We start from the raw sequence: 24,731 nt of genomic DNA, 5'->3' as shown, positions 1-24,731 counted from the left end.
GAGCAGCAACAGCCGACAGCTCTGTCGTGTTAAGTCTTGACCTACTCCTCCGCGCCTATAGGTGGCGCCAAGCAGAGCACACCAGCGTAAATGACACTTCCCCCCCAGACTCTCTTTGGTTGGCACCACATGTGCATCCGGATGCAGTCGAATCAACGTGCGTGACTTGCACAGAGTTCGTTGACTGCGTTGTTTTCAGTCTTCCAATTTATGTGGCGTATCACCACCAGTTCATCAAAATGACCGAAAGTAAAGCAGACACCGCTTCAGAGCCGGCCAAGGAGCTGCTGGCGCTGAACCCAGCGCAAGAGTCCGAGTTCAAGAAGAAGGTGCAGGAGGTGAAGAAGAAGAAATCCGGCAAGGTGGGTCGACGTGAAATTGTGGCCCTGAAAGAAACGTGTGAACTTCTTACTCGAGTTATGCCTTTTTTTCAGGTTTTACTTCCACATTAAACGGATATTCCTTTTCGGGGCATGTCTAGATTTGTGAGCTGGTATTAAAAATAAGCCATGTCCACTGTTAACGGCCTGACCATGTGCTTTTCTTGTTTCTGTAGTTTACACAGAGACCGGTAGCCTATAATTAAAATGGCCGCCAGGATATTTAACATCAGCTGCTTTAAATTGGATCAAAGAAAGAAAAAGAATGACACGCTCAACATAAGACTGTGTTATAGGCCTACAGGTCTTCAAAGCGACCACTACTCGACGTACATGTCGGGCATGGGTCGTGAGTCTTGACTGTTTCTAGTCTTATAGGTCTTTTCCATATAATTATACTATAGCCTAAATAACCAGAGTCCCGGCTGTCCCAAATACAAACCTCACAAGCAATACCAGTGAATTCAGTACGTACAATGTATAAACATGTATAAAAATGTAATTCTATCAAAAATACATTTATTTTACGGCAAGATTTGCATAAGCTAATGACGTTAAGAAGCTAGATGGATGGATGGATGGATGGATACTTTATTAATCCTTAACTGGGAAATGTACAGCCACTTATTATACCATATATAATCATTAAATAAGAAATAAAATGATTGAATATTAAAAAATGAAATCACACTAATCGAATTCTGCCATGTGCAAAATCTGGCAATCAGTTTAGTGTCATCTGTCACACACCAATGAGGAGTTGTACAGACTGGTGCAAGGACAGATGTAACAGTCCTTGAGTGGTGCTCCATTGTGTGTCCACTTGTCAGAGAGGGTGGTCAGGGTTGTCCATATGATTGACAACAGTTTGTTCATTGTTAAGAAACACAATGCGCTGACTCCACTGTTCTTCTAGTTTACTGTATTGTTTATTTTATTAATTTTTTTCTATAGGTGAGCCGTTTTACTCCAGGAGTGGTTTATGTCGGCCACCTGCCGATGGGGCTGTTTGAGCCTCAGCTCAGAACTTACTTCGGACAGTTTGGGAACATCCTGAGGCTGCGGTTATCCAGGAGCAAGAAGGTAACGCTGAACGCGCTGTGACAAACGTGTTTGTGCAACAAATTTGTTATTATATTTAGACTCGGCTTGGACTGAAAATGTTCTCAGATGTAACAGTGGTCTGAGTTCAGATAACTGAGCCTAAAGTATTCTGGTGCATTAAGCTTATCACCTGCTGCATTTAGTAGCAGAATGATAAAACCCATGTGCCTACAGACACATGGTGAAAAACTAAATTTGTGTATTTGAATCCATAGTATAAAAGCATTTGATGGAAATTGCTTGAATAAACAATGATTATGTGGTATTAACATCATTTTTACTTACTCTTGTCACATTAATTTGCTTGCAGACTGGTGGAAGCAAAGGCTATGCTTTTGTAGAGTTTGACTGTGATGAAGTTGCTAAGATTGTTGCGGAGACTATGAACAATTACCTCATGGGAGAGAGGCTCATCCAATGTAAGTATTGTTCTCCTACAAGTTTTTTTTTATTCACCAGCAAATAATATGATATGAAATATCGGTCAGACGCCAAAGATTTTTACACTTACATCGGTTTTGTTAGACATTTATTTATGTATGAATTTAATTAAGCCTGTTTGTGTCTCTTTCCATTTCCCAGGTCACGTTATTCCACCAGAGAAAGTGCATGAGAAGATGTTTGTTGGCTCCCAGAGGCAATTTAAAAAACCCTCACAGCCTGCTGTGAAACGCTACAATAAGAAACACTCGGCAGAGCAGGTCGCCAAGATGACAGAGAAGCTCCTGCGCAAAGAGTCGAAGCTCCGCAAGAGGCTCGCAGCACATGGCATTGACTATGACTTTCCAGGATTTGTAAGTGCTTTAAATCTGGTGTAGTTACTTGAAATGACAGCTAATTGTCGTGTAACAGTTTGGACAAAAAAGTAGTCAGTGGAATAATCAGGAAACCGTAAATACTGCATTTACTTACTTAATATTTGCTTGGGAGTTTACTGTTGTTCACATTAGTGTAAGATTATTAGTCATTATCTTCAAAGTTTGAAAACATTAAATGAACGTTGATATTTTGGCATACTCTCCTGATCTAATCTAGCCATTGTTTCATTACTCTTTTGACTTTTCCAGGCTGCTCAGGTGCCTCAGAAGAAGAAGTCCTCTGACGCCATGAATGCATCTACGTGTAGTGATGTAAGGACCACACTTATTACGTTTAGCTTTGGCACAGACTGAAAATGACCCCAGGTCTGTCCGTGCTCTGGAGTCAGATAACTGTGCCTATAGTACTGTGGTGCATTAAGCTTATTGCGTGTGTCTCTCAGTGGCTACGTGATAAAACCCATGTGCCAACATCAGCTCGAGAAAATCATGAAACCTTTAAACAATACAGATCACTAATGAGAGCCTATCTTCCACTTCAGGATGCCACTCCAGTCTGCACGCCCTCCGTACTGGAGAGGAGGAAGTCCATGGCTGCCGATGATGACGCAGATGACGAGATCGTCATCAAGATGCCAGCTGTAGATGTAGATGAAGAGCGCTCAGAGGAGGAGAGTGAGAGCGACGAGGGCGAGGATGCAGGGGACGACTCGGAGAGTGAGGAAGCAAGCGAAGAGGATGCAGAGGAGCAGTGAAAATCTTGAGTGTTGTATTTTGGACTTTGGCTGTCAGAGCAAAGATACACACATCAGGATCATGAACTGTGTCTTTCTGTATGTGAAAATCACATTACAACTAGAAAGATGCTTTTATGTAAGATACCACTCTAACTGTGGGTATTATTGTTAGTACCATGGAGGGTGCTGACACATTCATCCCAGTGAGCCCGACTGATGGCAGCATTTGCGCCTGGACGTCTTTTATCAAAAGCCGCTCTCCATAAGGCTGTTTCCGTTGCCATACTGGGCTTTGAGTGAGGGCAAGATACAGCAGCTTTGTGTGTTGCTTTGTAAAAACACTTGTCTAGAAACTTGGTTTAATTTCTACTCTGTAAAGTATGATCTTTAAAAATAAATGTGAGAATGTATTGTTGAGCTGTTATTCCATTACCCAGTTGGTCACTATAAGGGAGGTACATGAGTAAATGATAGAAGGCTAAATGTCTTTTAGCATGCTGGCACAATGTCATGACCTAGTGAGATGGAGCCAGCAGAGCAATCTGTTATGAGAGGTGCCTGTGCTGTTTTTTTTCCTCTTTAAAATCCTTTAAATTCACATGAAACTATCATTAAATTATTTGTTAAAACGTACTGCTCGGTTGTTAAGCCTATATTAATCAAAAATCAATGGGTAGTAAAATATAATCATAATTAATTTCATCAATAGTGTTGGTGCCTTTGTGACAAAAAAATAATTTGGTTGTATGTTTGCAGTTGATTTTACCTGTATTTTGATCAATAAAAAAATCTACATGTTTAATTTATTGAGCTCTAAATTGTCATTTTAGGGCCAAGAACATCTGTATTTCCAGATATTTACTCCAGTGTCGCCATTTTGTCTTGAGGCAGTTACAGAGCCTTTAACTTGCTGCTTAGTACCTCTGCAACAGAGGTTATGTTCCTAATTAAAAGAGGCACATATACTCCATGTGTCCAGTAGATGTCGCCAGAGGCCGGGCGGATGATGATCACACACTTTCAGCACTGCCGATTGCCATGCGACAGTTTTCCAAGTGCCAACATCATCCCTGGATCGACTGCGCATGCGCACGACGATCCCATTCTTGTCCTGCAGGCAGCATTCCGGGTGGAGAGAGTAAGAGAAAGAAACAGGAGAGATTTGAGGCCGTAGACTGTTTATGTACACCAAGAATTACGAGCTGAGCGTCTAAACGAGCGGCGGCGTTTATGCGGGATATGGTAAGTAGAAGCATGAATGATGTAGCAACACCTCCTCGCCTCCTTGTCACATTTTCTCCTTCTTTGTGCTGTGTGCTGGCTGTGAACTGACGTTTCATTGAAAGGTAGGGCTCCGCTAGGGGCTAGCTTTAGCTTTTATTCACACTCGCCTACTCAGCCTGGCAAGATGGAAAGGTTCGACAGCTGTTTTAGAGGTAAAAAGGGAGGAGCCTTTCGTGGCCACGGCGTTGAAATTCTGTGGCAGCTTTTGTTTTACGTTAGCAGAGTCTGGGGGCTGTCAAGTCGCAGTGCTAGCAGTGATGGTCAGGCTGAGAGCTAGCCGGGACTCGGCTAACGCAGCACAAAAGCAGAGGTGTGTTTGTCAGAATAAACACACACCGAGCATATCTGTGAGCATGAGGATTTCTGAAATTCGACTTTAAAAAATATATATTAGAACATGGCATAAGAACAGTCTGGAATAAATTAAATTGTTATGGCAGTTGACAAGTGAAAATTTTTTATAATAATATGTTTTATACTAAATGCACTTTATACATGTATGAACCTCAGACCAGCTTTTTTATTAGATTTATTTACACTTATACACAGAAATCCTGACACTTAATTGTCAATTCATACTGTAATTTATAGACACTGACATATTAAAATATATATGTCATATATGTCATATAATATAAATATATATTACTGTTGTCTTATAGCCACTTATTTGTTTAGTTTAGTTTCAATCTGAATGTCAAATCTAACCAGAGACACAGGCCCCACCTGACAAACAAACAAACAAACACATCAGTCAACTATGTCGAAGCAGGAAGAGCTCACACTGATTTATTTTTCTGCCTGAGAAGATTGTACTGATAAGGAGAAAGTACCTCACATGACACCTTGAAGGCCATAGTCCAGTAAATCTGGCGCGCATCTATCTTCTTCAGTTTTCACCTCCCAGAACAAAGGCCTGTCAGCTGATAGCAGCGGTGTACGCAATCTTTTCTGCTTGATAATCTTGTTAACAAAACACCTGGGGTCATTTGAAGTTACGGAGACCTCTCAGCGTATGATCGAGCAGTTTGGAACGGGAGTGAATAAGCTACAATGTCTTATTTATTTGGAACTGCTACTAAAGCTCAGCCTGCAGTTCCTGTATTTTATGACAGAGATTGAAAGTGTCAAACCTTTATTTTCAACTTTTCACATAATTTTGTTGTATTTTCAAGTATTTTATTACCTAAATACTGCACCCACATGCGCTTGTTATTGTCATACTCTTGAGCATTGATGGTGATCTGCTCTTCCGGGAAGTCTTTCCACAAGATGTTGGAACCCGGCTACATATTTGCCCCCAGTCATCTAGAAGAACATTAGTGAATTTGCCACTAAAGGTTGTTGGCTGAGAAGGCTTGGCTTACAATCCAGTTTGTTTAAAGCAGTTGGATTGGGCTCTTCATCAAATTGTAAAAAAAAAAAAAAAAAAAAAAAAATCTTTATGGATGTGGCTATGTCCACAGAGATATTGTCCATGGAATCATGAAACTAGAAGTTGTCTTCCCTTAGCTGTGGCCACAAAGATGCACATATTGTGGAAGCAGTTAGTCGTTTCAGTCAAGAGATAAATCAGTGGCTATTGTTTTAATTATTGTTTAGCATATTTTGAAACCAAAAGTGCCAGAAAAGAACAAGTGACACTTGATCTTTTAAATTGACATGGCCAGTATTTATACTGTTGTATGAAATACAAAGTCAATACAAGCTCAAAGTCTGAAATAAATGCAGTGTGTACCTGGAGGCAAATCAATAAGGATTTATGAATAATGCTTCTATTGAATTTAAATTAAGCAATCGATTGAAATTAAGATGTTTCATACTTACTGTAATCTGTTGTCTTTTTTTTTTTTTTTTTTTTTACTCCTCAAGGGCAACTCGGGACAAATTTGCGGACAAGACATGGAGCACTAAGATAGCCCTCTCCATCCATCTCCATTTGCTGCCTTGGCTGCAGCTTGCCAAATCCAACCATCTACCCCTGCTGTAGCGGTTTGGCTCAAGCTCCTCCAAGAGACGAAGAGGGGGAAAAAAAACAAGTGGGAGGGAGTAGTAAACTTTCCCCAGCTGCTGTCCAGACACACACATGCTGCATTGCTGCCATTCCCCAAGCCCTGCTCCATCTATCCCTAGGGCACAGCCACTAGCTTGCTAGCAAGCTAGCGATTGGCACAAAATCAAGGCCTGTCCTCAGGGATAAAAATACAAACTGACTGTGTACACTGGCCTCTTCCCTTTTTCTCCCTTTTCCGGGTCAACTAGCCACATACTTACCAAGTGGGACTCCTTTTGTTTAGCTGTCATTCCTGCTGCTTTGAGCAGTGGCGAATTGCTAGTGGGTAGTCAATCATACAGCCGGGCAGACTGAGGAAACCAGAGGGTCTGTGTTTCAGAGGAGAGGATGGTGGAGCCCAGCATGGAGAACTGCCTGACCCAGGTTCTGCAGAAGGATGTGGGCCGTCGGCTGCAGGTGGGGCAGGAGATCATTGATTACATTTTGGACAAAGAGAAGTCTCATGACCTGGAGCAAGATCAGACAGCGCTGGACAAGATGGTTGATGGCATTGCCACCTCCTGGGTCAACTCTAGCAACTTCAAGGTAAACTTAAATGATGAGTCAGGCTGTGAAAGCGGTTGTGGGAAAGTATCCAGTTGTTTGAAGGCCTTCACAAACCTGCATCCACACAGATTTACGCCTTTAACTGTTGCCCAATAACATTATGGTTCTCCTTTCTGACAAAAGCAGACTACTGTAGGCTTTAATCCAAATGTTTTTTCTATCCTCAATTAAAAAAACAATTTTCCTCCCACAGAAGTGTCTGTCAGTTGCTGACTGACACTCTTCTCACAAAGGTAGTGTTTTGTTTAACAACATGCTTAAGGTGCGGTTTGGGATGTTATTAGGAACTGTCAGGGTTCAGGTGGTGAGCACAACTGGTCATGTTAGATATAAGAGTACTTTATGGTTTAAATTGAACGGTTTAATAGGCTATTAGTCATCAAGATAAGATTAGTTTTCAGCTGTCTAAGCAGGGCTGAATATTGAAAGTTTACCTTATACAAATAATTAGTATGACTGGTGTTAGAGCAACTGGTAAACAGCTAAACAAGTATAAGCTTGTGGCAGAATTCTCTTGTTTCGTTTTTTGGAGTACATACTGTACTTTCTTAACATCATTTCTAGTTTGTTTAAGAAAAAATTTCCAGTTTTTCAAGCACCACAATCAGTGTTTTGTTGTGCGATAAAGCAAAGTATTCTTAGGTAGGGGGCACATAATATTATTGTTTCCCTTCACCATGGAGCTGGACAGCATTCTTGTTCTGTTATTGATTGTGCTTCATTTTGGAGTTCAATCTAGGCCACACTTTTATCTGGCCCTGAAAAGTGATTACATCAGCAGCTGTTTCAGCGCCCCAATCCTGAAGCTTTCTCTGCCTTATCTGTGAAAACCCATTGTTTACTAACACTAAAACTCTGATTTCATGTTGAGATATGCTGCTTGTGCTCCATGTGGGCCTAGAAATGTCAGAGATATCTGCGTGAACAAAGCCCAGCCTGCCCCAGTGCCCTCCACACTGTAGCTCAGTAAGAGAAGGTTTTTAGCTACGCTTTTTTTCACTTCATGCCTGTGCAGTCTCCATGTTGTATCACCAGTTGTACCTGGATGATATGGTTCAAATTATCACATGCTCCTCTCCCGTGTGGAGTGGAACATGGAGCAGGAGGGTGTTTAATTGGCTCTGGCCAGATTCCTGCTCAGATGAAGGAGTAGTGTGACAACAGAGCTTGCAGATAGTAGAGAGGAGAGCTACCAAAAATGAGTGCTTTTTAGTTGAGGACAAACTTCTTTAAATTGTGCCAGACTCAAAGTTGGGGCTGTTTCCGCTCTGTTGTATAGTTCTTTTCTCCTTAGAGTTTCAAGGTGAAATTACTTAAATGTTATTTTGGGTTGCTTTTGTATTCGGTCTTCAAAAGCTTGCTATAGCTTAGTTGAGTCTTTTAAAAGTGTGATTGGACTAGTTAAAAAAGAGCTGTCTAGTTTTTCAGGCGGTAGTCATGATGTTAGTTAGCTCAACACAGGCAGTATCCTCAGCACAGGCCTAGCTGATCACTTGGCAACTAATGTGGAAAGTATTTAGTTTGAGAGAGAGAGAGAGAGAGAGAGAGGGGGTATTGGATACATTTGCCATAAATGGAGGTTTGGGGGATGTGTCTAAAACCTAGCAATGGTTTAAAGAAAGAAAGTTACAGTCTTTTCCAGTCATCTAACCTCAACCTAACTGTAGCCTTTAGTCACTCAGTGTGCTCTCTGCTGCGTATCCATTTTATGTTTGGGTAACACACGTTAGATTGTTGTACAGGTTTGTTGAGAAGTCAACGATAGGGGAATGTCGCAGAGGTACAGAATCAGTCAGTGTACTATTCCTTGTATGTCAGACTGGAAGGGTTCAAGATCAGGATAAGGTAACAATACTGTTTGGTTTGGAGTCAAATTATTAGATATTTCTGGAACAAATGAAATTGTTACTACAGCAACGCTGGTATTGTTTCTGTTTTTCCTAACACATCAAAAGGTTACCAAGAGGAATACTGTGTATCCGTTTTTACAGTGCCAGGCATGAGCGCATAGGGAGATTTTCTGTATATCTGTTTCAGCCTGTAATGGTTGTGCATCACAGTATGTTTTCAACTGACAGTAAACTTTTGTTTGTTTACAGCTGACTGTGATGAGACACTGATCACACACACTTGTTTCAACATGCAGTGTGACCAGCAGTGTCTTGGAAGTGCTCTCTCACAACAGTAATCTTCATTGCTAGGCTATTGTGTTTCTAAGTAAAGGCATTGTGGGATTCATGCACGAAGAATTTCAAGTGAAAAATGTCATATGTGTGGTAGATGTGGTAGAGAAATCTGCTGCGTGTACTGTCCCCCTCGGGGTGTGTCAAGCTCCTCCCAGCTGTGTTTCAGCTGTTAAATCCACTCAAATCAAGTCTGCAAGAACCTAATGATTGGCTCTATGCAGAGGTTGTGGCGCTAACAAGGAAGCAAGACTGAGTGGCCTCTGTGTCCCAAGTACACTGAAAGGCTTTGTAGATGATCTGCAATCTCTGGATAAAGTTACATTTAGTGTGGTAGTTGTCTCAGTGTGTTCCTGGGCACGTCTGCTTGTGCTTGACGTCTGAATTGTTCCCTCTGTGCTCCGTAACTGTCCAGCAGACACCACGCCCACCTCTAAATTCACATTTGCCTATTTCACAACATTTACACCGACCAGAGCCTTTTTGCTGCGAACAAACTCAACTCCATGATGCTCAGATAACATGTATGACTATGTTGCTGTTACTCGTCTGTCCGTCACCGCATTAAGCCCGCCCAAACGACTTGATTGGCCCAGACGATCATTGCTAGAGCATAATCTGTTCCCATCTATGCGACTCCAAACCAACATTAAGCCATAAATAAATTGTGGGCGAGGGAATTTCGGACTTGCACTTAGCTCTCTCTAACACAGCAAGCACAGCACCTCAATATGCATCAGTCTCCATACATACAGCACTGACCAGCTTAAAACAAATTGACCTGGATGATTCTAGCATGGTGATCATGCAAGCTATTCTTTTCTTTTTCAATTGACCTTTCACTAATGGTAAACCCTGATAAGAAACCTCAGTTCTTGGCCTCATTTTAAATTCGTTGAAGTTTACCCTTTAATAAAACCAATCATTGCATATTTGCCTTAAAAATGCTCTTGGCATGAAAACAACACAAAGGAATACATAATATTAGATCAGCTTTTTCATTTCACACTCCACCTGTTTGACATAGGTGTGCATTTTTACAACAAACCATAAACCAGAATACAGTTTGTACGTCAGTCCCCCTGTCATCTGTCTTGTTTCACACCTCCTGCTCCAGGAGACCAGATAGGGTCCTTTAAGTAATAATCCATCATGTCACCTTTCCTCTCCATCGTTTTCTGTCTTACAATTGTATGTGCAGAGCTGAGCATGGGAACTGAACTGCTTTACTGACTAAATCAATTCAGGCTGGCAGGACCAATTTCCGGCTTGACGAGCCTTGAAGTGATCGCGCAGACAACCTGGTGCCACCTGTAATGTTGTTCAACCCGGTCTGGGCTCGGTAGGCTGAGGAAACCACAGACGAGGCATTTTCTTACTTTTTCTTCTAGAGACGGTCTTAAGATCTGATGTGTATTTGTTCAGGCTTGTCCCAGTGCACAAAACAAATTAAATAAAACAATGCACTCTTCCATTTTCCTCTAGTCCTGACCACCAGCCAGTCAGCTCTGTTCTGTCTGCTTTGTAGCTCCGCTTTCTGCTCAATTGCAGATGCCTTAGGAACTTAGCATGACTACCCTTGCATCGCCTGCACTGTGTCAGGCTGCTCTTGGGGTTTTGGCCAGCTTAGCCACAACTGTTTGTGAAATATGTCTAAGGTTGTGTTTCTCATACTCAGCGCTAGGGACTGGTAGTGTCTTTGGCGGCTGCTTACTGGCTTTGTTTCCTTGTGTGGAAACCATTTCTCCACTGCTTATTACTGTGCTCTGTGGTTTTATACAGGACGATAATGTCAGTAATTCTGTCTTCATTCAGCAAAAATAAACAGCTTTCTGGTCTCCGAGTCTAAAGTTTTGCGAAAAAAGTGCGACCAGCATAAACAAAACACAATTGAGTGTCATGTGGTGTACTTGCTTCAGGCTGTCGCTGAACTGCAGTGCACTGAGGAAAATGTGCTTTAGAAAAACTGGAAAAAAAGGAAGAATAACGTCCTAGCTCTTTGTTTGTGGTGGCTCTTTAGTGTCCGAAGGGAGGACTGGTTTGCTGACATCATCAAAGCCCGGACAGATGATTAGTTACAGGGTACTCACACTCTGAGACAGCAAAATGTTTGAGGTTGCAGCTGAATGACATCACTTTGAAGACGCACTCATAAAAGGCTGTTTCTGTTGCCCTGCAGGGGAATATAATGTCTCAACAGGATATTGTCCAGCAAATAACGTGGCCTATAAAAAAAGAAAACCATTTCCTTCTGGCAACATTTCAAGTGCTTACATTAGTTAGCTTTAGTCTCAGCAGACAGCATTGCTAAATGTGAGATTAATGTGGATATAGTTCAGTATTAGTACATATATGTATCTGCAGAGAGACAAAATTCCAGCCTGCCTACCCAAATATTTAACACTGAAAACCCATTGGCATATTATTCAGCCCCAGTATGAGAGAACCCCCAAAACCGGTCAAAGTAAACCCAATATATTATCTAGACCGACAATTGAGTGAAGCTGAAGAGATGGAGAAAGTGACAAGTAACAGTGGAAACAAAGTGATGCAACTTCCAGTAGATGAGTGCAGTATGTTGGATAAGTTTTTGTTTGCGGGCTGTTGTCTGTAGTTGAAACAATAACATAGGCTGCTTCCCTTTCCTTGGAGACTCAGCTACTGAAGATGACGAAACGATACTAAAGAAAGGTAGCAAGGTCCAGTTAGGAGGATTGAATGATTGTCAGGAGTTTAGAACTAACCATATCAGCATGGTAAACCTGTTCCAGCATCTGAAGCAAAAACACACAGTGGAATGGGAGCATTGCATGTCTCTTCAGGATTCTGTTACCACCCATTTATGTGGTCAAATAGCTTTAAAATAAAATGAACCCCGGGCTGTACATATTTTGCAGAGGTAGCATTGCCTTGTCTATATAGCAAAAGAAGATTGTGGTGCTTGAGTAGGTTTTACTCTCCAGTAACAAATGTATGGACCAGTCAAACAATTTAGCCTGACATGAGTCTGAATGTTTGTTTTATTGAGCAGGATGGGACAGCTCCAAACATTGCCCACTAAGGATGCTAATGATAATCTTAATTGAAAAATAATTAAAAGTAATGGGCAGACTGGTTCCGTGAAGAGCTTTAGTCCATGTCGGCCAGCAAAATCAACAAGATAATTCAATACACTTTTCAAGACACTTGGGTCTAGCTCTTTTATGAGGCTGACTTTCCCGTCTCTCTCTGTGTGTGTGTGTGTCTCTCTCTCTCCCTGGGGTTATTTGATCAATAACATGTCTCTTTCATTTACTGCATCACACTGCAGAGGTGGAGTCTACTGTGTGTATTTAAACTGTAAAGCTAGGGCTTATACTTTTGGTTTTGTTAACCTTAGACACTAGACAGTGCAAGTACACACTCACGAACAGAAACATAATTTCTTTTGTTGTGTAAGTGACTTGCTTTACTCTTTGTGGAAAGATGACCTTTTGGCAAAGTTAGTGGATCTTTATGGAAGTAGCATTTATGAATCATCATCTGTTCTGATGTATAATGTTTCAATCCATGTCCACTGAATATGTCTGTACCTGAGGTAAACATCAAGGTCTATTTCAGCGTGAGAGAGAACTTTGAATCCTGGCCATGGTCCCATGTTAAAAGTTAATGTTAGACACGTTAACTAAGCTGCAACACTGCTGAAGGAAAGGTTTCAAGAAAATGTCGGGTGTGTGCTGTGATTTTGCTACATTTGGCTGATTTATGAAACGCAAGAAAGACAGTGCTGGGGAAGGGCTGGCAATGTGAGGATTTATGCTAGTGTGAAGTCAGGAGGCGCAATCATGACTTATGAGTTGTGGGAACTTGCTGTGGTGGGATTTCATATGAGCAGAGCAGGACAATACACTGGTTTGATATCATTTAGAAATTGGTTTAATAATAAACCTGAAGCGATTCTAACAAAACACCCGGAGATCCTGAAGAGAATTTGATTTTATTAATCGGATTCAATACTGGATTCACGTTTTTAAAAATGCGAGTGAACTGCAAGCCTAAACCTGATGACCTACTAGACTATTCCTGGATTTAACAAGTTACTTCAACTAAAGTAATACCATTTTTTTTGTGTGTTTTCTAGACGGTTTTACTACGACTTAAAATAATCCTTCCAAACTGTTTATGAATATTTCTGGTAACAGCGCTCACATTCAGAATTCTGTTACGTTATTTTTATGACAGTATTTGATGAAAATGGTTTAAATCTGTCCATATCAGTCCTTTGTGTTTAGTGTGTTTCCAAGGACATGGCTTTAGTCTGGGATTAAAGGGTGGAATTAGTCCTTTAAGGGATATTTGCTGCAGTCAGTATTATCATAGTTTGGTCAGGGCAATATTGTGTTGAAATAAAATGTAATGAAGGTAAGATTTGTTTACCTTGGAGAAATACAGCTAAAGCGATCTAATTTTAGGCCTAGACAGGCTTTTAGTATCCATGCAGTGTTCTCTGATTCTAAATACTGTGGAAACATGGTGGATTAAAGGTATTCACGTGACTCTGATGTGCAAAAGCGTCACTGTTTAACTGTTGTTTGGTTTGGAACCGGTTCTCAACCTCACTTATCATTGTCCCTCCCTATGCAGCAAGCATGGAAGGGTATTTCTGGTTGGGAGCTGATTGGTGAATCAAGCTGGCTGTGGCCTGTGAGCTACAGTACAACCTACTGTCTGTTGTCATCTAAAATGGAAGAAATAAGATTATATTTGTACATCAGAGTGAGTGTTTGTCGCAGCCCTTTTTACTCTGTCTTGTCAACTATTTATGGAAGAGTAAGAGGAGGAAAATACTGCAGTGTTTAATTTTGCTAAATGCCAGTTCCATTAAAAGCTAATGATGTGGTTGCTAGTCAGTTGTGTGATCGTAGTGAGCCTCCCTGCCTGTGGTGGGTGCGCGTGCGGTCCTGGGCTGCAGGATGCAGAGGTGCAGAGTATGGAGCGGAAAGTGTTTGTGTGCGTTTGTCCAACGGCAGCAGAGCCAGCTTGGCTACAGGGCTGCGCCATGATGTTTATGACACAGCAGTGGCTAGAGAGGAGGAGGAGGAGGAGGAGAGTGTAGTAAAGGAGCTGATGCTGTAAGAGCCAGACTTAAAGCACCCAGCGCCTGGATCCGTACCAAGTGGCCTGTTTCTCTGTTTGCTGTCCTGTTCTACTGCTGCATCTGTCTTTTTTTTTGGATTCCTTGTAGTCCTTCGTACATGTTGATATACAGCAAGATCTGTAGCATTCCTCCTCACTTATTCATCCTTTCCCACACACAGTTATCGCTTTCTCTTTCTCCTCACTTTCTACAATTATCATTCACTGCCACCCTATTTTTAACCTTGTCAATTTAACCTTTCTTTGTTATTTCTCTCAGTGAAAGCAGTCTCTGCTTTCTTGGCTTATTTAGCGTTGCACTGAGTGAAATATGATGCCTTTGTGTGTCACCATCACTTCCACCATCATTGTCACCAGCAGCAGCAGCAGCAGCTGTAAATTCACATTTCCTGGTGATCTTCCCATATAACTGTCTGTAAAAATCTGTCCAGTGGTGGGACCCTTTGTGGTGCAGACCCCAGTCATAATCTGCTCTCTTCTTTAATCTGCTCAGCGGGTGGATTTTTTCCCCTTCTTTTCTCAGTTAAGCTAGCATTTCCACGTGTGTTGCAATCCCCCACTTCGTCACGTCTCCACATGGCATTGGATGCAAATGAGATGGAGTCTGATTTGATTATCCTGCAGTTGTCCAAACGGTGCATTTTTCATTTAATTAGTCCACATGCCAACAGTTTGGGGGAAAGTTAGATGTGCTTTTCCCTGTTAGTCGGCCTAAATCCTGTCGTAAATAGAATTTGAAATTCTGTCTTTCAGACTATTAGTTGGTGGTTTATGAGCACAACAGTCTGGCAGATGGAGAGAAGAGATAGACCACTGAGTCAGCTTAGCCCGGGCCAGTCTGCCTCAGCCAGTTGAGTCTCCTATTACAGTACGCTGAGAGATGAATGACGGACCAAAAATTCTTATCAGCACTCCACCAGGACCATAACAGGCATGGCATTATGATATCATGAGCTGACTGTTGCAGTCCAGCCCCCCCCCCCCCCCCCATCTTTAGTGTTCAGTGTTCAGTAATTCAATCTGAGGACAGAAAGATCTTTCTCAAGCAAGTATTACTATTTGATCTTCCAAAAAGAACAGAAGGGACAGTGATTGTGCAAACGTAAGGCAGTGTAGGATGTACAGAGATGAATGTGAACATGTGATAGCTAGAAGGTCCCAGCAAACGAAGAACTGAGGAAAACTCCTGTTGCAGTGCTCACACTTCTCCCTAGCTAGCAACTAGGAAATATCAGAACCAGAATTAGAAGAACTAAAGTAAACTGTGGCTTATACCAAAGGATATCAGGTGAAGTCACACCAAGGGCTTAATCACACCCAAAGGCATGCATACTCCTGTCACTCACTGATATAGTCACATCAACCACAATGTTCTGCCTTAGTTGGACTGCCTCCCGTTCTCTTTAGGAGAAAGTCACCGCACATTATAGCTTGTCTCAGCTGCTTCTTATTTGTGTGTGTGTGTGTGTGTGTGTGTGTGTGTGTGTGTGTGTGTGTGTGTGTGTGTGTCTGAGAAAACAACCTGCAGACGTTGATCAGCTGAGTGTCAGTGAGCCAGTTTGTATTCTTGTCAGAATACTGGCTTGTGTCCATGTCTATGTCTCAGCTGAACTCCATGTTGCAAACACAGTAATGTGTGTAAGTAACGGGATGTGCCACATTCTGTTTGGAGGCATCATGTCTCCATGTGAGCTTCTGAACAGCATACGGTACATGCACATGCTCACTCTCTCTCTTTCACCCTAGTTATGCAGACTTTTGCTAATGCAGGTGCATTCATACTACAATGTAGGGTATATTTTGATTAGATTTTTTCATATACAGGTTATTAATGAATTGTATTAATATAAGTGTCAGTGCCCTTGCATTGAACACGGTGGATATGAAGCCTAGCTGTAACTTTGCTTTTTTTATTGTTTTGTTTTTGCTGCAGGGTCTTTGCAGCAAAACATAGCAGTTAGTTACTTATTGGGCTGTAGCATCATGCAAAGCAAACACTGTGGAATACCGTAACACAGGATTTCTACAGAATTTGGAAAGATTTGCCTGTTCTAAAGTGATCTGTATGGGTCACATGGACATACAGATTTTAATATGTGAAAATAATGCTCCAAGGCTTGGTTATGTTCCATTCTTTTTAACTGATCGTAACATGCTTGCATGCATTGTTTCAGAAATTAAGTAGCGAGCCTAGACTTTGATGTTTTCCTTTAGTGTCGTCCTGTGTAACACAGTAGCTCCCCTGTGTTACAACCAGGCGCATGGCATTGTCCTTCATGGCAGATAATGCTCCAGCCTCTCCTTGAGCAACTGGATTACATCATAAATGGTGTGCGCCCAGTCAGGCCTGCCCTGCCAGAGGTGACACTTGCTCGTTTCCTCCCTGAACAGTGAAGTTGACAGTCAACTCTTCAATACAAAACAGACCAATCAGCCTCTGTGATCTCCTCACAACCTGCTAGACCGGACTTCTTGGAAGTAGATGTACCGTCAATGTACCGTCCAGTTTATTAATGAACTGAGAAATGTTGCAGTCATACATCAGTTGTAAACAGCTATTGCCGCGGCATTCTGTTATTATTATTATTAAGTACGTGTATACTCACTTGTCACTTCATTAGATACTCAAGTGGAAACAAATACACTCGTAATAACAGTCCTGCACTTAATCCCCCTTCGTGGCTGTAATAATGTTCAGTTTAAGTTGAAACAGCATCAGAAAGGTAGTAATTCAAATAAGAGTTTGGGAGTGCTGTTAAACTGGATTGAATTTAAGTATTTCTGTTATTTAGCTTAGCCCACTGACTACAATGGGGTTGTCAAAATAACAGAAACATGTGTTAGTACAACACAATACAATTCAATTGTGCTTCAAACCGCAGCCTCAAAAATTAAAACACGGTTGAATGAACAGCTCTCTCTCTGTTGTTTTAAACAAAGACTGAATGACCATAACCTTCATGAAGCTAAGAATTAGTGCAGGACTGTTTTCATCAGTGTACCTAATGAAATAACCATTGAGTGTAGGTACAGCAGTTAAATTTACAAAATAATCTCACAGAAATGTAAACTTCAACATGTGTGACTGGCCAACATGCTGCCAGATTTCATTTTTTTGTGTGTTGACACACAGTAGTGTTTTTATCATAAGGTGACTTAAGACAAGGACAGAACTAGACAGACACATGACGTATATTTATATAAAAAAAATGAACATGTGTAATAATATATGTGGCCGGTATGAATACATGGTTGTGTTTCATATGGTACTGTGTCTGAACAAGGCCCTAATGTTGGTCCTGAGTGACTACCTCTAATCCTGTGATTGTACTCTTGAGGTTCTAGGCAGTATTTTCATTCAGTCACCGTCCCTTTGATCTGCTCTCCTCTGTGTCAGCCCGGTACTCTAATATCTGTACTGTGTTATCAGCTTGGTCATTTATTCTGCTGAGTTAGCAGGAAAGAAGCCACAGAGTGGATTAGCTAATCCAGCTAATGTGCTTTGTCATGGTCCAAAATGATAATGGACATGTGCTGTGTTGGGGACAAAAGAGTGTCTTGTTCAATACAGAAATGTCCTTGCTGTCTTCATATTGCAGTGAAATGTATTCTTAGCCTTTTATATTATTTTATCCATGATGTAAAGACACTGCAGCTTGGATTCACACTTAAAGTGTTACATGCAGTGTAATCTACTGTACTGATTTTAAACAAGAATTTGAAGATGAGAGTACAGTAAACAAGTGATTGACTTGAGCTCTTGAGGCACCAATGCTGGGACACTAGGATAAGTACTGGAAAAGGATGAGTAAGGCTCTTGGGCTCTTCAGAGAAATGTAATGTCTTACTCCCAGACTGCACAAATTGGAAACATTTTAAGGGTGAACACTGCTACTGCTGTAAACTGTTCTGATTCTGTAGCTTTTGCTGACTAACTACTGATGTTAGAATTGCTCATTTTGAAAACCTGAACCACAGTAACTTATTGAGAAGCAGTCTCCTTTTTATTCCTGTGTCAGAGCATGTACTGTGTCCTGGAAACACGTCACTCCATTTGTTTTTTCCTGAAACGTCATCAGTATATCAGTAATGTAAATGCAACATGCATACATGCCTTGTGCTAAATCATTCACTTGGACACTTGTGGAACAACAATAATACTATTATTTCATCTTGTGTCATCTTGACACAGGTGCCTGTATCTTTGTTGATTCTGCCTCTCTGCATGTAATCCTAGATCAGCATGTCATTTGATACACCCAAATGAAGAACACGAAGAACAAAATTTGTTTAATCAACGCACGATATTGTTCTTACTCTTATTTTATTCTTAACACAATCAGCATGGACCTAGTGTTGATGAAGCCAGCCCTGCACCTTCTTTTATTCACTCTGATGCTGGGAGATGTTAGCAGATATCTCTTATGTTTAATTTGCAGAAATACCCCGGTATAATCTAATCTTTATCAGTCCCAAACAAACTACTGCCCTTCCCATTTCAGTGTGCCGAGTGTAAGCAATTTCAGCATGACACCCTGAGTCAGCTATCTCTCTGCCTCCATGTCCAGTTGGTTTTTTGTCGTCATAATAGTTTGCTGCCACTTTCCTAACACTCTTGTCTGCTTGCAGAGTGATGTCCTCCTCTATTCTGTCTGGCAGCTGTCACGGTGGTGTGTGCATGACACAGCTTTGTGTCTGAGCTTAAGTATTACTGAACAGTCCAGACAAATGCTGCAAAATGCAGTTCACGTAGCAGGAACCAGGTGCAAAATGGACCTTTTAGAATAGTTGAATATCCTGTACTGCTGCTATGAATATTATATGAATTTAGCTGATTTAGATTAAGCTTTAAAGGTGTGTATGTATGTATGTTTATGTGGTAAATATCGGTCACAGTGTCCCCAGTGACCCAGGCTATGGGCTCTCTTCGTTGTCTGTGTGCATTCTCTGAAACATACCAAAGGTCACTGCGCTTGGATAACCTTTCATCAACAAACAAAAAATTGCTGACATATCAAATTGGGTTTTGAATGTGGTTGTTTCCCGTCTAACAGCTATTACACTACCCAGTCTGTTATCAGTGTGCTTTTTGTGAGCGTCGTTGTTGTTGCCTGATTTCCTGCTGCTGTTTTTAGTCATCAGCCCATGGCAAACGGGACTCATGAGCGCCTCAGGTCACGTCACAGCCAGTCCCGTGGTTGCCGTCTGATGGGCCACATCTCTATCTCTAGGATGCAGTTGGCTGCACTGAGACAGTTTCGCAATAAACACTGTCAGTAGCACCAACATCAAAGCAGAAAACTGTATTCGTCTATAGTTACTGTCTGAGAGTAGCATAAGTCTATCTATAATTCTCCTTTCTTGTTTACACTGTACAGAAATGTACCGCTGGCTGTCTGGGTCCTTTCTGTTTGGGGTTTGCATGTTCTTCCTGTGCCTGCATGAATTTTCTCCGGGTGCTTCAGCTTCCTCCCGCATTGTGGATTGGCCGTAGGTGTGCATGTGGGTGTGGATGGTTGGTGTTTGGCAACCTGTCCAGGGTGTTGCCCAGTGTCAGCTGAGATAGGTTACAGCGTCTTCACTGATGTTCTGGACAGCCTCACCATCGAGGCCTCCAGCCTTACCTTTCCTGGTCAAATATGTGCAATTCTGTCAGACCAGGCTGCTGTCTGGCTTCATACCTTTGTCTTTGAACAAGTGTGTTGCTTTCCACTGATTTATTAAATCAACAAACCCTTTTGTTTGCGTCCGTCGTCAATTAATGAGGGATGTTTGAATCTGTCAGCATCTCTATCACTTTCTCTTAACAGTCAGTCAGACTGCACGGATGTTGTTGTTGTATCACTATCTGCTAGCCAAGACTGTGACTGTCTGGCAGTTTACTTGTCTTCCAGCCCCTGCAGAGAGGAAACTGGACCAGACTACTCTGTTATTACAAATTCTTGCACGCTGGCATTTGCAGTGAATGCAGTGGGGGATAGGAACATCAGCAGTGTCTTTTAACAAACACTCTCAATGAGCTTGGAAATGTTTTTCCTGATGACCTTGCATGCCCCGATAGTAGCTCATTTCCCACATGCAGATTTTTGGAAACATTCACTCTCTCCCCAAACACATCCGCGACTGTACCGACCTTCCTACCTTCAAATCTCTGACAAAAACACACCTTTTTAAAATTGCTTTTAATGTTTAGCTCAGTTTATTGTGTTTTTGATGTTATATTTCACATTGTTTTGCTAATTTGATGTCCTTTTTATGTAAAGTGTCTTTGAGTATCTTGAAAAGCGCTTTTAAATAAAATGTATTATTATTATTATTATTATTATTATTATATAGTTGAGCATATTCTGTCTTAGCTTCTGCTCTCTTCCCTCTGTTACGTTCTGCTGACAAACCGCTATGTGCTGCAGCTGAAGAATTTATTCACTACTGTTATCAGATGCAGCTAATGACAGGGCTGTGATCGTGTGCCTTTGAATTTGTGTATACATGCATGTGTTTCTCCTTCTCTTCAAACTGTTATGCAGTCGTGAATGACATTCCCCACAGCTGTGTGTGTTCAGGCATCAAGAGATTTTGTGTCTGTACTTGTGTAAATTAGGCTTTGTGCATGTGTGGGGCTGTGCACATTGTTTTCTTGCAGAGTCTTTTGAGCGGATTAAGCAACTTTGCACAAGCATAGCCCAGTAAGAATACTTGTTGAATATCTGGCCCCACAGCATTGTCAAAACAATATTTATATACAAATATTTGAGAACACACCAGATCGCCTCTGGAGCTCTTTTTCATTCCACCAGCAGATGCTAAAAGGTTATGTGTTTAGTGGATAGCTTATGTTTATGGATGACAAATTACAGGAAGGACTTCTGTACATGAGTAAAGACATGTGGAGCTCAGATGTACATACAGTACAGGGCAGGAGGGGTCACTAAAGGGTTTGAGTTTGGAAATGATGGAACTCAAACACTGTGGCAGTCAGCCACCAGAGCTCAGCCCAGATGATCCTTAGCTAAGCCCTGCTCCCTTTGGCTACATTACTGCTACTTCACATCAGGCTTTCTGATCAACACTGATTAACATGGAAAACAGATGCATCATGGGTACTTCATAAATTTTGACAAAAGTAGCTTCTCATTTTTCGTGGGGATCCATTAACTGGGCTGACAGAGATGTTGCTGGCAGTTTATCAGCTGCAGCGAGTTCACTGATGTTGTCTCTCTGGTCTCTCTTTAAAGGACCTATCATCTTTGTTGCTGTTGGCTGCTTAATTAATCCAACATACAGGCATTAAATAATTCCCTTAATGAAATAATATTCACATAACCTTTACCTTTGTGAGTTACTTACAAACTCCCTGTCTGACCTGTAATCATCTCCAAATGAAATATTCATTGGATTGCTTCATTATTAACTGAAATAATGCCCAGTAGATGTCATATCATGATACGCAAGTAAGATTAAAGCCTCAGGTACACTTGAATATCAGACTAATGTGTCTTTTTAAATGAATCCTGTGGAGGAAGAAAGAAAAACACTCATGTCTACAAAGCACTTGGATACAAAGCATTACTCTTTCTACAGCCCCACGCACGTCACTTCAAAATGGAGAGAAATGCAAAGCTGGACAAGCAAGCATGCTGTGCATAGTTACGGTTGCTATGCTAGGATTGGATACTTAAAGATGATTGTGGGTCAAAGGCCAGAGTGTTTGTTATGCTGCACAGACTGCAGAGCTCTTTGAGGTAGATTTTGGGAATGAATCTGACTTCAGTTAAATCCATTAAAACACCAAGGGAATATGTTTAGGAGAAGGTGGTCATCCTTCCAGTACAAGTTCCTGTTGACATGAGTATATGGAGCAAGAAGACACTGTGCTTCGATGCCTTTTGTTGTTTTTTTTTTTGTCCTTCTAAGTCGTGACTACATGCATGCAAACAAAGCATGCAAACTCTTAACGTTTGAAGTTGAACGAGAAAGAGAGAGAGATAGAAAGGAAGAGAGCGCTGCATTAGTATCAGTGGCATTATGTCTGGAGGAGGATGCTCCCATTTCAGTGTTTTCACTGCAGTAATTCAAGCATGAAGCCTTGGCTCTGAAGGAAGTGAACTGTAGAAAAGTGGTGTGCTCATGTGTAGATTTATGTTTGCGTGTTCTCTGTTCACGTGTGTAACTCTGTGTGTTTATTTGTGCTCTTTGTTAGCGCCGTTTGGTATTTTCTGTAACGAGTGTACATTCCATCATGCCACCGTGCCTGAGGTCCTGAGCTCTGCTGAATGAAGCTGAGTCACTGTGCGGTCACTGCTGGCTAATCACACCTCAGGAAAATTATAACTATTGCTGCTGTTTGAAAGTGCTGGCGTAACATCGCAATTGCTCATTCTTTTACTGGTACTGCATCCAGCATGTGTTAGAAATAGTTTGGATGTGTCCAGCTCTGCCTGTCTGAGGCTGTGGTTGAACTGTGTAGCTCTGAGTGTGCAGCTGTGGAGTAACGTCATGACACGGTTGCTTGACAAATTTCGCTGCGCTGAACTGTGAATATGTAGGTGTTCAGTGAAAATGTGCATAAAGAAAAATTAAAATGACTTTAGAGGTGAGTAGACTTAACTGATGGATGTAGTCTACCTAACCAGCATTAAATACCATATAAATGATCAGGTCAAGCAGGTGTCCACAACGTGTTAGTGAATATTAAAGCATGTCCAGACTCCTCTCTTTTACAGCGGTTTGTGTAATAATAGTTAGTCCATGAATGTGTACTGTAATGGGTACACTTCACAGCAGATATTTTGAATGGTAAAACAAATTTCATTAATCATTGTTCAGTTTCTCAGTAAGTCAGGTCAGTGAGCCAACAATAACAAAATAAAAGCCCTAGATCTCTCTAAGTAATTTTGCTCTTGGGACACTCCCTTCTTACGTATGTTAATTATACCTGTGCTTTTCTTTGTTAGACAAAATTCCAAATAGTCAGAGAGCTGCTGGATGACCAACATAGTAGAGAACTGTGGGAAGCTGACTACTAAGATTTTTATTTTTTATTTTTTTTGGAGGGGGCATTGATTGCAACAGAAAGAGAAATGTATTTTCTGTACATCAGTTACTGCGTAGATATGCAAACTGAGAGTTGAGCCAAAATCAGAGCATGTGAAATGTTTTATTTATTTACCTTATAAAGAGTCACCTCTCTGTTCATAGTCCATGTTCCCTTTTCTCTGCACACCTAGACAGAGAACTTATTTGCATACAGGAAATCAAAACATTTCATTTGGAACTCGATTTGCATGAAGTAGTCCGTGCATCTGTCACCTGGACTGATTGCAACGAGCTTTCAAGCTACCAGAAACACTTGAAAGTTCATTCTAGCCGGCGCTTTGAGCAGCTTATAACTTGCCTTCAAATGTCAGCTACAGCCTTTAGATGCTGAATGATTTTGTATGACCTCTGAATTATAGCTGCAAACAAAAAAAGGCAGGCTTGTGAGCTACTGGCTCGTACCACACTGCATTTTCAGTTGACCTTGAAAAGTAGATGTGATGTAGACCCAGGCCAAGCTTTATGAAAATGTTAGAGATGTCAGAATGTAGTTACTTTGTAGCAGGAGGCTGAAAAGAACTGCCAGGTATGGCATGCATAATCACAGAGCACTGCAGTAAACGACAGGTTTCTGAGTTTGTTTTCATTTTGGAAAAAACATCTTACACACTTTGTTTTGTGTAATTGATTCAGCTGTTTGACTCTGTGTGTTGACCCGGTCCTTGTGGAAAAGAGAACATATTTAGCTATTATCTGGAGGAAGATACTTCAAGGGTGGTGATTTGTCTCTTTCTCTCTCTATGCCTTTCTGCTTGTACTTTGCATGTGTAAACCAGTGCACAACTCGTGCATGTGTGTGTGGTGTTTCCACTGGTAATGAGATGACAGGCTTGGTATTGAGGGAAAAGACAAGAGAGAAATCCTTGATGTAATTTAAAGGCTCCTCCACATCAGAGACAGATGGAGCAGCAGGCTGTGGTCTGCTGGGTTTTTTTCCAGCAGGTCTCAGGATGAACAGGCACATGCTTTCTAGTGAATGAGGTTTGATGTTGGTGGGTTAGTTTGATCAAAGACTGATCGTTAAGATCCAGGAATGCTTTTTTAGACGGCGCTCTCTCTGCAAGTTCCTCAAATCATGTCATGTTATTTCTTTAGTTTACCATGGAAAAGTTTGCTTTACAAAAACAAAACCTCATGTAGTCAAATTTGATGGCTTCTAAATAACATTGGCAGAAACACACACACAGGAAGTTTCTGTGGAAACCTGCTCCACAACAAAGAAGTAGTGTCAGCAGAGCGACACTCACAAAAAAAGTACACTCACAAAAAACTGCTCAATTGCCTGCTTGGGTCTAACCTACCCAACAGCTGTAGACTGACTCAAAGGCAAGAGACAACCTGCCTTTTTAGAATCTGTCTGAACACATAAATAA

The 24,731-nt window shown here is 41.3% G+C and overlaps 2 protein-coding genes across 2 annotated transcripts in view; both read left to right on the top strand.

The window, feature by feature from the left end:
- Positions 1-147: 147 nt before the first annotated feature.
- On the top strand, positions 148-3,874 carry nifk (nucleolar protein interacting with the FHA domain of MKI67). The gene is made up of 6 exons (XM_084545276.1): positions 148-362; positions 1,335-1,463; positions 1,795-1,903; positions 2,067-2,278; positions 2,552-2,614; positions 2,845-3,874. Exons 1-6 carry the CDS (start codon positions 240-242, stop codon positions 3,055-3,057), a joined length of 849 nt encoding a protein of 282 aa, XP_084401402.1. The 5' UTR covers positions 148-239; the 3' UTR covers positions 3,058-3,874.
- Positions 3,875-3,946: 72 nt separating this feature from the next.
- The window catches only part of clasp1a (cytoplasmic linker associated protein 1a), a 71,998-nt gene continuing 51,213 nt past the window's right edge, over positions 3,947-24,731 (top strand). The window contains exons 1-2 of the mRNA XM_084545277.1: positions 3,947-4,281; positions 6,196-6,922. Coding sequence (XP_084401403.1) covers positions 6,725-6,922 — 198 coding nt within the window. The 5' untranslated portion in view covers positions 3,947-4,281; positions 6,196-6,724. The remainder of the gene's footprint in view (positions 4,282-6,195; positions 6,923-24,731) is intronic.

The sequence above is a fragment of the Chelon labrosus genome, assembly GCF_963514085.1.
Source record: "Chelon labrosus genome assembly, chromosome: 5".
NCBI lineage: Eukaryota > Metazoa > Chordata > Actinopteri > Mugiliformes > Mugilidae > Chelon > Chelon labrosus.
This window is presented reverse-complemented; position numbering and strand designations above follow the sequence as displayed.